Genomic DNA, 15,224 nt, shown 5'->3' on the forward strand with positions numbered 1-15,224 from the left:
ATTTAGCTATGCTCGGATACAGATGTACATACTGATCCAGTCGTTCGCCATCCAGGGGAGACCCAGTATTCGTCAACTTCTCATGCTGTAGCGATGGCATGAAGCGAAGATACGTATCAGTCAAGTCTACCCGGGAGTAGGGCGGCTCGGATATTGAGCTGATGCCTGAGCATGCGCTACAATGGGCGTGGAACGATCTGACTGATTGCTACAAGAAACTCGCTCAGCACAAGATATCCTTCCTCGACCATGGAACAGCACTAGCAGTTCCACATCGCGTCCAAGTCGCGCTAGCTGCAGTCAATACATGGCTAATCATGGTTGCTATTGGCAGTGACTCACAAGACCATTGGACCGTAAAACGTGGATAGAAACTAAAGTCCAGACTTGTACGATCGACTCTCAAGGGGAGATAGACATTCATAGCGAGATTTTCTTTTTGCTGTACCTTTCTCATCATCAAAAGTCTCGCCTCAAGGGTGATGTGGTAGCGTCAGTAAGGATATCTCTCTTGCCTCCCTGTTTCCGCAAGCTGACACGGCACTTCTCCCAAGCACCATAAAAGCACAGAAATATCCTACCAAAGATCTAATCGACATATCCCAAATTTTCGTACGGTTAGAAGTTTTACCAACAAGCTGCAGGATGCTTGCCTTCCTACCCGCTGTAATTTTGGCCATAGTCGCGCCCATTCTTTCGGTCAGTTTGGCTACCTCTGTGAAGTGCCCAGAGGCGACGTCGTCCGTCGCTCAACCATCCACAACCTCTGAGTGCCGTGTCACTTCGTGAGCCTAAAAATCGCTCATTTACGCGCGAAGCTGCTGATAGTCTATAGTATAACTATACCTCCAGATGCAGGCATCATTCCAACCGGAGTCCAAACCTTCTGCACCTGCGGACCAAGCCAATACGACGTTAGCACTATAACGAAGGGGGATACCACATACCTTCAATGTGTGATATCAGGTCCCCGGTTGCAGACAATTTCAACCATTTCTTCTACGACGCATACCCCAAGTCAAACAATATCAATGACGGAACTTCTCTGCGCTACAAAGTCACCTTCATCGAAGGACATGGTTTGGGGCTCTACATTCAAAGTAGCAGATGCAGACCATTTTGTGGACACAGTATGCGCTTCGATGCCACGTGAAATAAAGCCAAATTCCGCAAGGACCTGGATGCAAGCTATAGGTAAAAATAACCACCATGAAGATGTGAACATTTTCTTGAGCATGGGTGTTCGCAGAGACTGCAGTCTTAGTATTACTGCAGACCTCTGCAGAAGTGCCTACCAAGCCATACTCTCCGGGCATCCGTCATGTCCATCCAACGCGGGTTTGACCATGGGAGGTATTGGGGTTAGTGATTGCTCTATTTTTATAGTCACTGCAGGGACTGCATCAGATCTAAGCCATTTTTCCGCTGACCTAACAGCTGCCAAGGGCTGGGAGTAAGTATAAGAAGACCCTGATAGGATTAGCTAGAACTTACTTTGTGCAGCAAGGAACACTACTGTGATGCGAAACTGAATATGAAATGCKAGCTCTGACGACTGGCTATCCGCAATGTACGAAGTATGGCCAACAACTTGAGCGATATACAGCGATTGAGCTGTCGACAGCCTGCAAAGTTGAGGTTCAACGTAGGGAAGTGGGCAATCCGTCACGGATGGAGGTGAAAGAGTCTCCCGATGTGGTCTAGTCAGGGGATTCTGGGCTATGAATGGAGAGTCATGTTGTCTAGACGCAGTCATACCATAGGGTTAGATCTCCAGCGCGAATCAAGGCAGGCTGCTCACTTGTCAAACGCTAGTCGAGGTCTCTTGCCTTAAGCGCAATCAGGTGCCTTCAGGCCCAAGGCCTAATGCCCAAACTAACCTATCAAACCGAAGCCATGCTAGCAGAAGAAAGAGCGGGAAATGTTTACTGTTTGGCAATAGCGCTACGGAAGCATTGGTCCTCGTATGGTCATTGGCATGGGCTTTGGCAAAGCGCAGTTACTGAACGGTTTCGGGAATCAGTTCCTTCTACGGCCATATTGTATCATGCAAGCAGTGTTCAGTTCCAAACCCACTAGTAGCTTTAGCTAGCCAGTTATTCCATTAGCCACTGATGATGAGAGTGGTAATACATGGGTGGCTTCCTGGGTAGTTAATGCGATGAGTTCACACCTGCAGGAACCGCTGTCAACGAACCACGTTTTTACCGATTTAAAACAAGCCAGGTATTGCTCTAAATTTGAAGCCCTGCGTACCACTGGTGGTAGCTACGCCTTGCCCGAGAATATCAGGCGAAGACTTAGCCGCCTCAGACATATATGTAGCCAGCGCCTCCAACACCTTACAACCCCTTGGACTGGAGTAGATGCCGTTTGTCGATATAAAGCTCCGATAATTCCATTTGATGTTCAGTTTTATTGACTGCTCCTCAAACTCTCGTTGATAGACAATGGCCTTCCTCTTCAGCCTTTTCTTTCTATTTATAAGTTCAACCATAGGGTACGTTGAGGACCCGCTCTGAGTTAAAGCTACTTCCAGCTGACAATTTATGTATTGCTCAAGACTGCCAGATGCACCTTTATCTACCCCCTCTTCTGTTTCTGGAGCTCCGCAGTATCTGGTGGACGTATCCTATAAGGCTGATGGGCAGCTAGAATTTACGCCCAACATCCTCCAGGATGTTTCTGGAGGTGCCATTATTGTCTTCAGTGCTCCAACAAATGTCCCATTCACCCTATATGAGACCCCGTACAACCCACCTCAGAGTCTGTGCACTTCTTACAAAAAGACCCAAGGGCTTAGCACCAATGCTGGCACGACCCAAATCTTTCCTGTGACGTCTGGCATGGAGGCAATGGCTTATTTTGCGTGTCCCGTGGTAACTTCCAGTTGCGTCTGCGACGGAACTTCTTTGTTCTTCTTGAACCCGAAATCTAGTATTTCGCGACAAAGTGTCCCGTCTGTTACTATTAGCGACAGATCGTCTTCGTCCGCGACAGAGTCTTACGGACCTACGAAGCCCGCAGGTGCCAGTGCTTCTACCTTTGCGACCGCTGGTGCACGGTCATCAACAACAGGTGCAGCGGCCTCTGAAACAACTGCCGACAGCAAGACTTCCCTAGCGTCTAAGTCAACTTCAGCTACAACAGGTGCAGCGGCCTCTGAAACAACTGCCGACAGCGAGACCTCGCTAGCGTCTAAGTCAACTCCAGCTGCAAATACGCAGCCTTCTGATGTTTGTAGCTGAAAAAGCTTTCAAGGCTTCAAGAAATTACTGGGACCGCCATACGTGGTTGTTTAAGATGATTATGTTCAGATGTTTGTTGTATTTATTTCATCTAACGCGCTCGCTGTCAGAAATGGGCTTCTATTGTAGTGGCATGCGTTCTCCAGGTATTTAACCAGAAGACACAGCGGACTTAGCAAACTGTTCTGTACGCGGCAGCAGTAGAAATTCTTAAACGTTGCCCCAAATACACAACTCTACATGGCTGTGTAGCTGTTTCTCCACAAATATCTATTGCAGTATAGTAACAACCAGCTCACTGTTTTCCCATCACCTCACAGACCCGATCTACTGCGTCTCTTAACGAACAACTTCCATGAACAACAAATAGAGAAATAGAAAGAGTATGGTCTGTTTTCGGGGCAATTGCGAACCATAGCCCATCGATACAGTGGCCGGCGTTGGCGTTGTTGAAGTCGCACTTGTTTGGTAGTGCGTAATCTGCTGCTTTGTGGATTTCGAGCAGCTTGCCGCCATGGTGATAGGAGTCTCAGTGCATTTCCCGGTTGAATACAAAGTCCCTCCTGGAATAGCGAGAGAGGTCGATAGCGACGGACAGGATGTGGAGGTAGGTGGGATCCAGTTCTCAGGGCATGTGGTCGACCTGGGCACTGTAGAGGTGAAGCAAGCGGTTGACTTGGACTCATCTGCTCCTTTGGCTACACTTGCTCATTGTGAGTTACATCCAGCAAATAAGGCAGTGTTAGAGTACCTGAACATGATGCCAATCAAGACGGTGGAAAGCCTTGGGGCCACCATGAGATGGCTAGGACATAGACTTAGCACCAGCAAAGAGAGCTCCGGACGAGCAGAGATTATATATAGTGCCTGCAGTTGCACTGCACACGGCAAGAATTCGATACCTTGTTTGTACGAAGGCGTGCTAAATTCTTAAGTCCGGTATGCCTTTATTTATTCGGCCCACTGGGAAGGTATAAGAAATCGACATCTCCCTCAACCTCCACAAACCGGCGCCCTGTTGAACCCCGCCTCATTTCTGGTAATTGATTGGTTTAAGAAACATCGAGCAGAGAAGGCTTTGAGATGCCTTCTCAGTGGCGAATTTGGAATAATCGGGCACCAGAAAGCCGCCCAAGAGTTATACTGCAAACCACAGATCAGCCGATGTATAGAAGGCCGCCTAGGGTCGACTATGCCCCCCGCTCCACAAACATAAGCCTGCCTTCCAGGAGACAGTGGTTTATCGATGATGTACAGACCAGAAACGGACGAACCCATTACCGTATCTGCATTTGGCTGTGGCAAGAAGAGCTCCACCGGGTAGCCCACCTAAGCGTCACGAATATGGAGATTCGGAAAACCAGTGCTGGGGTTCGTCATCGACTACAGCTATGGTTGCCTGAAAATCAGTTGCCGGAGTCCAAGACGAGTTCCTTTCGACTGAGGGAAGAAAGGATGCGGTCTTTGAGAAGCTTTCGAGGTTGAACAGAAGAGGTGCATGGAATCTTAGCTGTTGCTGAGACTTTGATTTCATCTGTTGTTGTGTTTTTATTGGCCTTAAGTAACTTGGGAATGCCGCAGACATCTACAACGCGTTGGTGATGGCGGACCAGCTGCGAAGCGCTTTCCATCGAAAGTGGAGCAAATATTGTTCGCAAGTCCTTGCTTCTTAGAGAATAAAAAGACGGAGCTACCCATTCTAGTTGCCCCATTCGAGGTGCGATTACATCCAACACGAGCAAGTACAGATGGGATTGCAGACACCATGCGTCACCTATTTACAAAGCAACTGAGCGAGCGTTCACCAAACTTCTATACTAAGCTACGAACGGCATTGTCTTTTTATGCAAAGATATCTTCCAAACCACATCTGGTGTTAACCCCAACGAATGATACATTCCGTTCCAGCTCACTCTCCGAATTGCTCTCCCTGTTTGAGCCTTCAGACAGGCGTAGTGAATTATTTACGTACCAACAAAGGGCTGGGGAAATCAATATTTGAAGGGTTTAGAGTAGGTAGGCAGGAATTGCTAGGCTAAATCCAGCATAACGCGGTCAAATTTTCTGACTATTACGATTAGTGCTACAGGCATCTAAGCCAACACAAAAATACCAAGCCTACAGAAGGAAGAAAGGGAGAGAAATGAGGCTATCGCCGAAGAATGCGGTCATCACTTGTTGAAGTATCTGATCAGGGTGACCTAGGTAGACGGTAGACCAGGTGCTGCAGGCTGTCACGATCTCCCTCTCGCTTTTGAGTCAACCCACTGCCAAGTTCTTTGGAAGACTTCTTACACTACCGTGCCTCATGGGGCCTCAGATCTGTAGGGAGGAAAGGCAAGCATAACCTGAATAGTATGGATCAACCCGAAAGGGACTTAGCTCCTTGCCACCAATGCCGCCCATTTTATAGAGACATCGCCCCTGGGGAACCACAAATGTTGATGTTAAGTAAATTACGTCCTCCTGACTTTTGCTGCACCATGAGCATTCCTACTTTCCTTATTCTGGTCTTCTTGGGCCTGGGAATTCCTATCCTCTCAGCCAGTCTGACTACCTCTATGAAATGCTCAACAGCGACATCTTCTGTCTCCAAGCAATCCACAATCCAGAAGTGCCACATAACTTCGTGAGTCTAGATAATCATTTTGCTCGCTACGCTGCTAATACTTTATAGTATTACTATACCTCCAGATGCAGGTATCAGTCCTACTGGAGTCCAAACCTTCTGTACATGTGGGCCCAGTCAATATGACATTAGCACTACAACAACAGCAGGGACCACATACCTCCACTGTGTGTTACCAGGCCGTCAGCTGCGGCCAGTCTCCACAATATCTCCAGTGACTCAAACCCCAAGTGAAACAATATCAATGACAAAATTACTTTGCGCTACAAAGCCTCCGTCAGCAGAGGGCATGTGGGGTGCTTCTTTTAAAGTGGAAGACGCAGTCCCTATTGTCGATGAAGTTTGTGCTTCGATGCCACCTAGACAAACGGATGGTATGTCCTGGACACATCAAATAGGAAAAAACAGCCATGGTGAGGATGTGAATCTTTTCATGGCTATGGCGGTTCATGGAGACTGCAGTCACATTACTACGGATCTATGCAAGAATGCCTACCAAGCCATTATCTCTGGGCATGAATCTTGTCCATCCAAAATGGGCAGGGCCATGGGTGGAGTTGGAATTACTCACTGCGCTGAGTTCAGGCTAACTGCAGGTACTGCAGCTGGTTTTGGCCCAGGTATAGGAGCTGACGAGGACTGGAAGTATGTATAAGGACAACCTGCAATTATATATCCGAACTAACGCTTTCATAGTAATGACCATTACTGTGATGCAAAGCAAAATACGAAATGCGAGCTGTAACCGCCACTCCATCAAGCTGTTTTTCTGCCAAATCATCTGAGATGTATATCGAACATCTAGGTCAAATTTGCAGCATGCAAGCAGAATGCGAAGGTGAACTCATCTGTGTCAGGGCTGAGATGATCATGGATGGCGAATGGATAGGATTAGCACTTCTCTATGTTACATATAAAAAAAGGGTCTTGCTGAATTCTTACACTTCGGTCAGCTGCAGCTAAGTGTGACTTAATTGTACTGTGCAAGTCTTTTCTTGGGTCGATAATTAACCATCCAAACGGGCGTGGATTGATGAATTTTAACATACCAACAACGCTCCTGGGAAAATCAATTCTTGAAGAGTCTAGTGCAGGTACGGCAGCACTATTTCAGTCATGCGTCCGTGCATGCCATACGTTTTTCTAATGGTCACTAGCTTCTCTATGCTTTCTAACAAACAGCTACCATCCAGCTATATTACTCATTCCAGAACTTGAACATAATGAAACAGAAAAGGAGCATCGTCATAGTCAGTTTCTGTAGCACTTGTGTAGCCTGTCCCGTCGATACAAGGCCCGGAGCAGAGCGGGTTGAACTTGGCATTGTTTGATCAAACGTAATCTGAGTCATTTTGGACCCTGTACAGCTCGTTGCTGTAGAGACCGCAGCCTCAGACGGCATTCTGGATGGTGTTAAAAAAGGGACAGCTGTTGGACGATCGGCCGACAGTGCTGGGTTGGAGCTTGCGGATGCATATGCGGGAGACATGAGGCATGTGGACTGTGCCTGCCCCTTCACTGGGCTTCTCGATTATGAGATAAAAGACGACTAGTAAGGATACAGTGACATACCTTAGCATGAGGAGGACTAGAGCAACAGACAATAGTTTACCATCATACATACTGATGGGTAACAGACACAGCACAAGTTGAGAGATCTCTAGCTGTTAAGTTATATACTTATATAACTTTCTATCAGGAATAGGAAACCCTAAAGTCGGAGACTCTCTGAGGCGTACTGCACCTTAATCCTTCTCATTCTCCATGCTGGTATAAAGAGAAAATCTCTGCCTACATGCCATATTTACTCTTGAAGCTTCAGGTCTAACATTCATTTACTTCAAACTTGTCGCCCGATTGTGGCTTTACTGCACTACGGCGCAGACCTCATCTCACTAGCAACCAAGCAGATACAACTAGGCAAGATGTCTACTGGATGGCAGTGTGGGCATGGCTGGACGCCCCCTGCAGGCCTAAGACCTATACTACAAACTTCGCATAGGCCGATGCATACAAGGTCCCTTCTTAGAGGCGAAAATCAAAGGCATCTCTGCAATACAGGCCTGCCTCCGAGGAGGCATTGGTTCATTGATGACGTACGGGCCATAGATGGACGCGCTCATTATCGAGTTTGCATCTGGCTCTGGGAGGATGAAATCTACCAGCTAAATCATTTGAGAATCACCACCACAGAAATCAGGAGAACCGGTGCTTGCGTACGTCATCGAGTGCAGATATGGCTACCCGAGAACCAACTGCCAGAGTCAAAGACTAGGTGTTTTCAATTAAGGGAAGAGAGGATGAGGTCTCTAAGGAGCTTTCGCGGCTAAGGTTAAAGGAACAGGACTCCTGCCTGCTCTCTACATCCTGGTGGTAGTGGCATGCAACCACGGTGAAACGAAGTGTCTTGATAAGATATGTACACGAATGTTAGCCAATTCTTTTTCAAGCCTGTCCGAATACAGTAGGGTAAACAATGGGGTTATAGTTCAGTTCTAGACATCAGTTTAGGAACACAATTCCTATCAGTCGGGTTGAGCAGGATCCTGCTTGACAAGTACCGTGACTTTTATTGCAAGCCGCTCATCCATATAGAAATCGATGCTGAGATTGCCACTTGTACTGGAGTGATTGCTAGGTTACAATGATATGAAGTTTCAGGCAAGTAAAATACATACGTGAAAAATTAGTAGTAAAGTACACTCATATCTGGCTGCACGATATTCCTTGTAAACCATGGACTTGTAATAGTAAACAGGCATTATGGAAAGACGTAGGGTTTGCCTGCTGCAAAGTTATCTGCGATATATTGATTCACGTCAGCAGTTTCATCAGTATATATAGAGACCATTAATCCAGATTCAAGAGAAGAAAGTAATTTCTGCGTTGATCAGGGTTAAGTGACCTAATATATTTCAGAATCTCACTGCAAACATTATCATGGGGCGATTCTTAAAGGTCTGGATGCGTGAGTAGTCCTTCTATGTCTATGCGGGAGTTGCACTAATAAGCATAGCATGGCATCATGGGGCTAAATCAAAAAGCTACGAGAAACGAATTACTCAGAAAGATTCTCCTAAAAAAATCCCTGCTGAAGGAGTTACACAGAAGTGCTCTCAGAACTTCCGAATGGATCTTCCCCCTGGGACCGTGCAGTCAGATATAGACCAGAGAATTTTCTATCCAGACTGGACCTTGAGGCCGGGATGGAAAGTATCAATTCTTGGGGTTCGGACAAAATGCGGCTATGAACATGAATTTACCCATAAAAAGACAGGAGGGTCGTACTTAGAGCTTGATTTGTTTCGGCGTCGAGAATGGTGGGCGCAAATCACTGAGGACGCGAGACAGGAGGAGCTGGCTAGAACTAGCAAATTTGCGCCATACTACGGAGACGGAGGCGGGTTTCCATGGTGAACAAGCGGGTACTATGTACCTTGGGTCTAGTGTTGTAATGCTCATGATTATTTCTCAGTAGACCGAGTGCTGTCCTTAAACATGATCGAATGCTGCAATCCCCTGACAGATAATGATCCGATTTCAAAGGCGTCCGTACTGTATGGAATAATCTAGGTAAGAAGGGCACAGGATAGGACGGTAATCTTGAAGAATGCTTTACCTTTAAAGCATGTCAGTAGGAGCTAGGATGTTAGGTGAATATTGATAACCTTCATATCACCTCTAGTACAGTTGGTAAAGCCCTAGGCCAATAACGCTAAAGACTCTTTGTAGGTCGGCTCAAGAGCAGTGTTGCCCCCATCACCAAACCTGCATCTGCGGCCTGCAAGCTGGGGAAGTGCAACTGACCTTGTGGAAGTATAAATAAGACCAGCGTTCCAGAGTTTAACAGCCACTATTCAGTTGGTTTAATGCCATCCAAATGAGGTGGACCTTCTCCCAAAGTAGAAGCATAAAGTCCCTGGTGCCTCGGAGCTGGAACATTTCCGAACATGATTATCGCAGCCGGTCTGATTCGCCAACGAAATATGTTAGGATGCTGCTTGATATGGAGAAGATTCCTATGGTTGACAATATCTTGGCTGCTGGATTTTGCTGGATCCTTTTGGCAGGGTACCTGGTTTTCCCTGGCACGTTCATGTCCCTCCGCAAGTCTGCGTCGTTCAAGGAAACAACCAGCAACAGTCAGGCTGGCAGGTCCGCATATCAAGCTGTACAGAATATATCACTCCTCGCCACAGCTGCAGTGCTTTGCTTCCTTGGTCTGGTGGGTGCTGCTTGGCTGTGTTACCGAAATCGGAGCAACTACGTATGGCTCGCTCGGAAAGTGTTCTTGTAAGTTACTGGCTACGAGCGACAAAGGTAACAAAACTAATGGGAAAATGCATAGACCTGTTCTCATAAATTCGGCGACTGGGTTTTTCAATACATTGATTAATGTGTACACAGCGCGAGGAAGATCATGGTCTGTAACAGCGACTGTGACAGCTGCTGTGACTGGGACGTTTGCTTTTATTTCTAGTGCCCTGTTCCTTGTCTACAATAATTATTTATTCAGTCGTCTTGAGAGAGCTTTTGACGCTGAGATGAACGCAACTTAAAGGGGGAAAGGCGCCGGGTTTGCGGTTCCAGTTATCCAATAAATCTGATACTCTCGCCAGAAATTGCAGGATATCAACGCTTCCAGGCTTAATTATAAAGAGTAGGCCGCAGCATTAGTAGCCTTGATCAACAGCTGAATATTTTACAACCACGGCCGGAGAGTCCATGTGAGTTCCAGATGTCTTCATATGCTTATTCATTCCGAAGACGGATAAGCAAATGCCATCGGTGACCTAGAGAAGATTGGCTGATTGCTCTGCAGACAAACTATGTCCAATCCCGCTAATAGGAAACGCCGCTTAGAGCGTCTTAAATGCCGGGAAGCACTTTCCAATTATCTACGTAAGTAGAGCGCCAAGGACTGTGAACCCCCGTCCCTAACAGAATACAGACAGTGAGCTGTCACTATCAGTCGCCCCGTCTGAAGTGCGACTACACCCGTTACGGGGTGATAAGTATATATGGCAATGCCACCAAAATAGGCGATACCTATTTGCAAGACATCTGAGTGACCTGTCGACAAACTCGTATATCGAGATAAGAACGGCATTAAGCAAAAAAGAGATCTGGGCCGTTCCAAATGATGGGATCAACGATCGAATACAGGATGACCCTGATCTTGAGATCTCCCAAATTCGCCCTGAACAGAACGCGGAAGAACTACGTGCAGATTTACAAAAGGTTAGGAAGGACTTGGAAGAGGTTACAAATCATCAGATCAAACTAGAAGAAGAAAAAAGGCAGCTAGAGAGAGCCCTTCGAATGCAAAAGAGGAGAGCGGAGTGGCTACACCAGGTTGTTCTTGGAAATGAAGCGCATATTCGAGGGGTATTGAACATGGTTCAGCAGGTATATACGGTCTTCAATAGTGAGGAGACAGTACCGCTATACTAATGATGATACCTACAGTATAAAACACATTCTTCAGMAATCCAAATGGCTTCATGGCTGGTTATGAAATGCAACCAGCCCTATTCATCACTTGACACAACCATAAAGCATTTCGAACAGTAGAACCCGTACCAAGCGACCTGCTCTGCCAGTTCATCAGCTGAGAGTCTCAAAGTGACCAGTTGGGAAAAGCATATACCTAGCCGCTGCATCAAGGACAAGCCAGACCAGCGAAATGACCTCCGCCTAGCAACGCACACAATATTGAAGCTATAGTGAGGGCAAGGAGAGCCAGTAGTGTACTGCACAGAGAGGCTATATCAGTGCGAGCGCTATCTAATCCTGCGTCGCTTGCTAAAGGCTTGACGAAGCCTGAGTCATCCCCGGACTTTGATCTCGCCATGTATAAAGGTGTAGAGACGAATGAGAGTGAATATTAATATGAGTGGTCAAGGTTAAAGAACCTGTGCAACCTTTTAATTTATATCGGGCTACATATCAATCATCAATATGAACTACACGTTACTTGAGTACTTGGATATTGTGAGATTTGACTGGCTTGACCATAAGAGGATAAGTGGTTACTGTAGAGAAGTGTCGAGTGCCTACCAAATGAGAACATTATTTTTAGATCGAAAGATATTCACCAAATGGGCTGTTTGCAAGCGAGCTCATCTATTGATCTGGGTTGTGATTCCAGAGACCGCATCCTGTTCTAATCGAAGGGAGGTATGAGGCTTGCTGATTAACGGCAGAAAAACCGTCAGATTCAATATCTCTGGGCAGCACTGCAGACAGCCTAGAACATCACTATATACTCGTCAAAGGCTCGTTGATACCTCCAGCTGAACCTCTACCCTCCATTGTTAACCCGCGATCTCAAGTAACAACCTTTGATTCGTTCCTAGCTAGGTGGTGTTGGACAATTCAAAGTACGTAATAATGCTTGTTAGTATGATCCTGGTGACCTGATATCCATTATATGGGCTGGCTTCAATAAATCTTTGGAAGCTTACCATACTTGTCAATAGTATATAAATGCCAATTTGATCATTCTTCTTTCCTCTTTCCATTAAGGGAGAGCTATGTGTCTTCAATAGACATACCAAAAATATCTACATCCCGATTCTGGCTTAATAGACGGGAGAAGCAAGAAAGTGCCTTCGTCGCAAAAAGAATAGTTGCACAGCGAGACTAAGCTTGACGCCGCTTCCATAACAAGATACATATCTACCTCTTGCCTTTCAATCCACCTGTTGGTATCGGGTATAGTATACCATTTCGACCAAAGCTCAGCATCAGCCAGGCGACTCGATCAAGTGGTCCCCTTTCTGAAAGAACATTTCCTTCACTGGCTGGAGTCGATGAGTATTTAGGGCTAATATCCGAATCTTGATGGAGGCATTGCTTAAATTTACGAAGGTGAATCATTTAATCTGTTGGCAGCTGATTACTAATCTTTGCTTGAATTATAGGATACTTCCAATACTACCATAACTTGGTTTCTCTCGGCCGCTCGCAGATTTATTTTGAAAAAGATTGTAAACATTGCTGACAAGGCGCCACTCCAGCGGTACAGCTCCGGCCTGATTTTCGCACCACAAAAGGCGTTGAATTGGGGGCATTTTGTGAGAGAGCTGCCTGATTGGTTATCAAAAGGCCCAAAAGTGGAAGAGAAATGGAGTCCAGAATTGCAAACCTTGGAGGCCCACTCTCATTGGGTTTGGTCTGTCACCTTCTCACAGGATGGCCAGCTACTAGCATCTGGCTCTGAAGATAAAACTATCAAGGTCTGGGATCCTACCACTGGCGCCCTCAAGCATACTCTAGACGGTCATTCTGACTCAGTTTGGTCAGTCGCCTTCTCACAAAAGGGCCAGCTTCTAGCATCTGGCTCTGATGACAAAACTATCAAACTCTGGGATGCTATCACTAGCGCCCTTAAGCATACTCTAGAGGGCCATTCTGACTCAGTTTGGTCAGTCGCCTTCTCACAAAAGGGCAAGCTTCTAGCATCTGGCTCATGTGACAAAACTATCAAGCTCTGGGATTATACCACTGGCGCCCTCAAGCATACTCTGGACGGACATTCTGATTCAGTTCTGTCAGTCGCCTTCTCGCAAGATGGCCAGCTTCTAGCGTCTGGCTCTGATGACAAAACTATCAAGCTCTGGGATCCTACCACTGGCGCTCTCAAGCATACTCTAGAGGGCCATTCTGATTCAATTCTGTCAGTCGCCTTCTCACAAGATGGCCAACTTCTAGCATCCGGTTCTGATGACGAAACCACAATCTCTGGGATCCCACCACTGGCGCCTTCACTCTGAGTGTTGGCGGTATTACCACCAACATTGAATATCAACCTGGAATCATTCCCAATAACCCAATAAGGAAAGGAGTCGGCAATTCGTGAGGGCGAGCATGACACAGTGTGACTTACTAAGCAAGATGGGTCTCTAGCTTCCTTCCTAGGGGATGGCTGTACAAAAATTTCCGGACATGATGTGCCCCAAAGTGCCCACGACATTTGATTCAGTCTGACCGTCGATTTACTCTTTCAATTCGTCTGACCTAACATGTTGCACTCTAGCTAATTAGCAATTTCGGTCAAAGAAGCGTAACCTGATCACCATCAATGGTAATGTTTGCAGCATATGCACATCGTTTATTGGGCTCACAGAATCCATGGAAGAGCATCTTATCACCACATCCATAGACAGTCCCTCCGCCAGGTGAGGTTAGTGCATAGTCGCCAGATTTGAATAACCTCTGACCAGACTTGATGTATGGGCCTGTGATCGACTTTGAGGTCGCCCAACGCACATCATACTCAATGTCCGTGAAGCAATGGGTTGAGTAGAAAAGGAAGTATGTGTCACCATGCAGGATAAGGTTAGGGGCTTCAACCAGAGGTCCATCACTATCATCACGGTCAAGAATTGGGATAGCGTCCCCAATTAGCGTAAAGCCATCATCTTCTACTCTCTGTAGAAGAATTGGGGTGGGCACCAGAGGAGTGATACCGTTGTTACAGTCACCACCATGGCCAATGCTATTACCGTCTAACTTGAAAATGACATAGCGGGTACCATCTTTGTCAACGAACCCCGCTGGGTCAATTGAGCCTCCCTGGTTCAGCCGGCATGATAGTGGTGTCTCATTTGGCACATATGGTCCTGTAGGATCCGTATTTTCGGAGACAGCAACACCCACGCAATGATGTCTCACCATCTCTTTAGCCTCGCCGGAATAGTACATAACATATCGACCATCAGTCTTAGAAGTTGATTAGAAGCTGACAAGTAGAGAAAAACTAGAGCACATACCCGCCTAATTACATCTGGTGCCCAGTGATCTCTTTCAGTCTCCCACCCTGCAAGAGTTGGCAAGGCCTCTTTGTTGAGAAGAGTCCATGTCTTGAAATCTGTCGATCTAGCCACCTGGATGCGCTTGCCGTTGCCATTTGTGCCAAAAGCATACCATGCCCCATCTGTGCTCCGTACGAATCCAGGGTCCGGGAAATCCGAATTAATCGCCATCCACGGTCCTCTGGCTTCCATAATGGCAGAAGTGAGGACAGCTACGACAGCTATCATTGTAGTAAAATATAAGAGCAAGTAAGTTAATTGAAGAGTCCACATGCTCGCAGAACGGATAGACAAATTTAGTGAATATCTCCTGGGATCAACGAAAGAGGTCTGTGAACTACGTCTCTGGAGCTTGGGATGCCTCATGCTTTTATATTGACCATGAAGGAAGGTAATGGTTTCATTACACAAATATATGAAGCAGGAAATTCATGAAAACCCAGCACGAACGGTATGACAGCCAATGGCCTGTACTTCTACTGCCACATTGAAATTCGTGATGTCAAGACTATTGAAGCAAAAAGGACC

The 15,224-nt window shown here is 46.5% G+C and overlaps 3 protein-coding genes across 3 annotated transcripts; 2 read left to right on the plus strand and 1 right to left on the minus strand.

Moving 5' to 3' along the window:
- Nucleotides 1-2,450: 2,450 nt before the first annotated feature.
- On the plus strand, nt 2,451-3,248 carry Asppvi_005879 (uncharacterized protein; the record flags this gene model as incomplete). Its single annotated transcript, XM_043301791.1, has 2 exons — nt 2,451-2,500; nt 2,564-3,248. 2 exons carry the CDS (start codon nt 2,451-2,453, stop codon nt 3,246-3,248), a joined length of 735 nt encoding a protein of 244 aa, XP_043157726.1.
- Nucleotides 3,249-12,723: 9,475 nt separating this feature from the next.
- On the plus strand, nt 12,724-13,655 carry Asppvi_005880 (WD40 repeat domain-containing protein; the record flags this gene model as incomplete). The annotated part of the gene is made up of 2 exons (XM_043301792.1): nt 12,724-12,750; nt 12,804-13,655. The coding sequence occupies 2 exons, from the start codon at nt 12,724-12,726 to the stop codon at nt 13,653-13,655; spliced, it is 879 nt and encodes a 292-aa protein (XP_043157727.1).
- A 280-nt stretch (nt 13,656-13,935) lies between these two features.
- Nucleotides 13,936-14,888, minus strand: Asppvi_005881 (glycoside hydrolase family 43 protein; the record flags this gene model as incomplete). Its single annotated transcript, XM_043301793.1, has 2 exons — nt 13,936-14,604; nt 14,655-14,888. The coding sequence occupies 2 exons, from the start codon at nt 14,886-14,888 to the stop codon at nt 13,936-13,938; spliced, it is 903 nt and encodes a 300-aa protein (XP_043157728.1).
- Between the last annotated feature and the right edge of the window lie 336 nt (nt 14,889-15,224).

The sequence above is a fragment of the Aspergillus pseudoviridinutans genome (genome assembly GCF_018340605.1).
Source record: "Aspergillus pseudoviridinutans IFM 55266 DNA, scaffold_4, whole genome shotgun sequence".
Taxonomy (NCBI): Eukaryota; Fungi; Ascomycota; class Eurotiomycetes; order Eurotiales; family Aspergillaceae; genus Aspergillus; species Aspergillus pseudoviridinutans.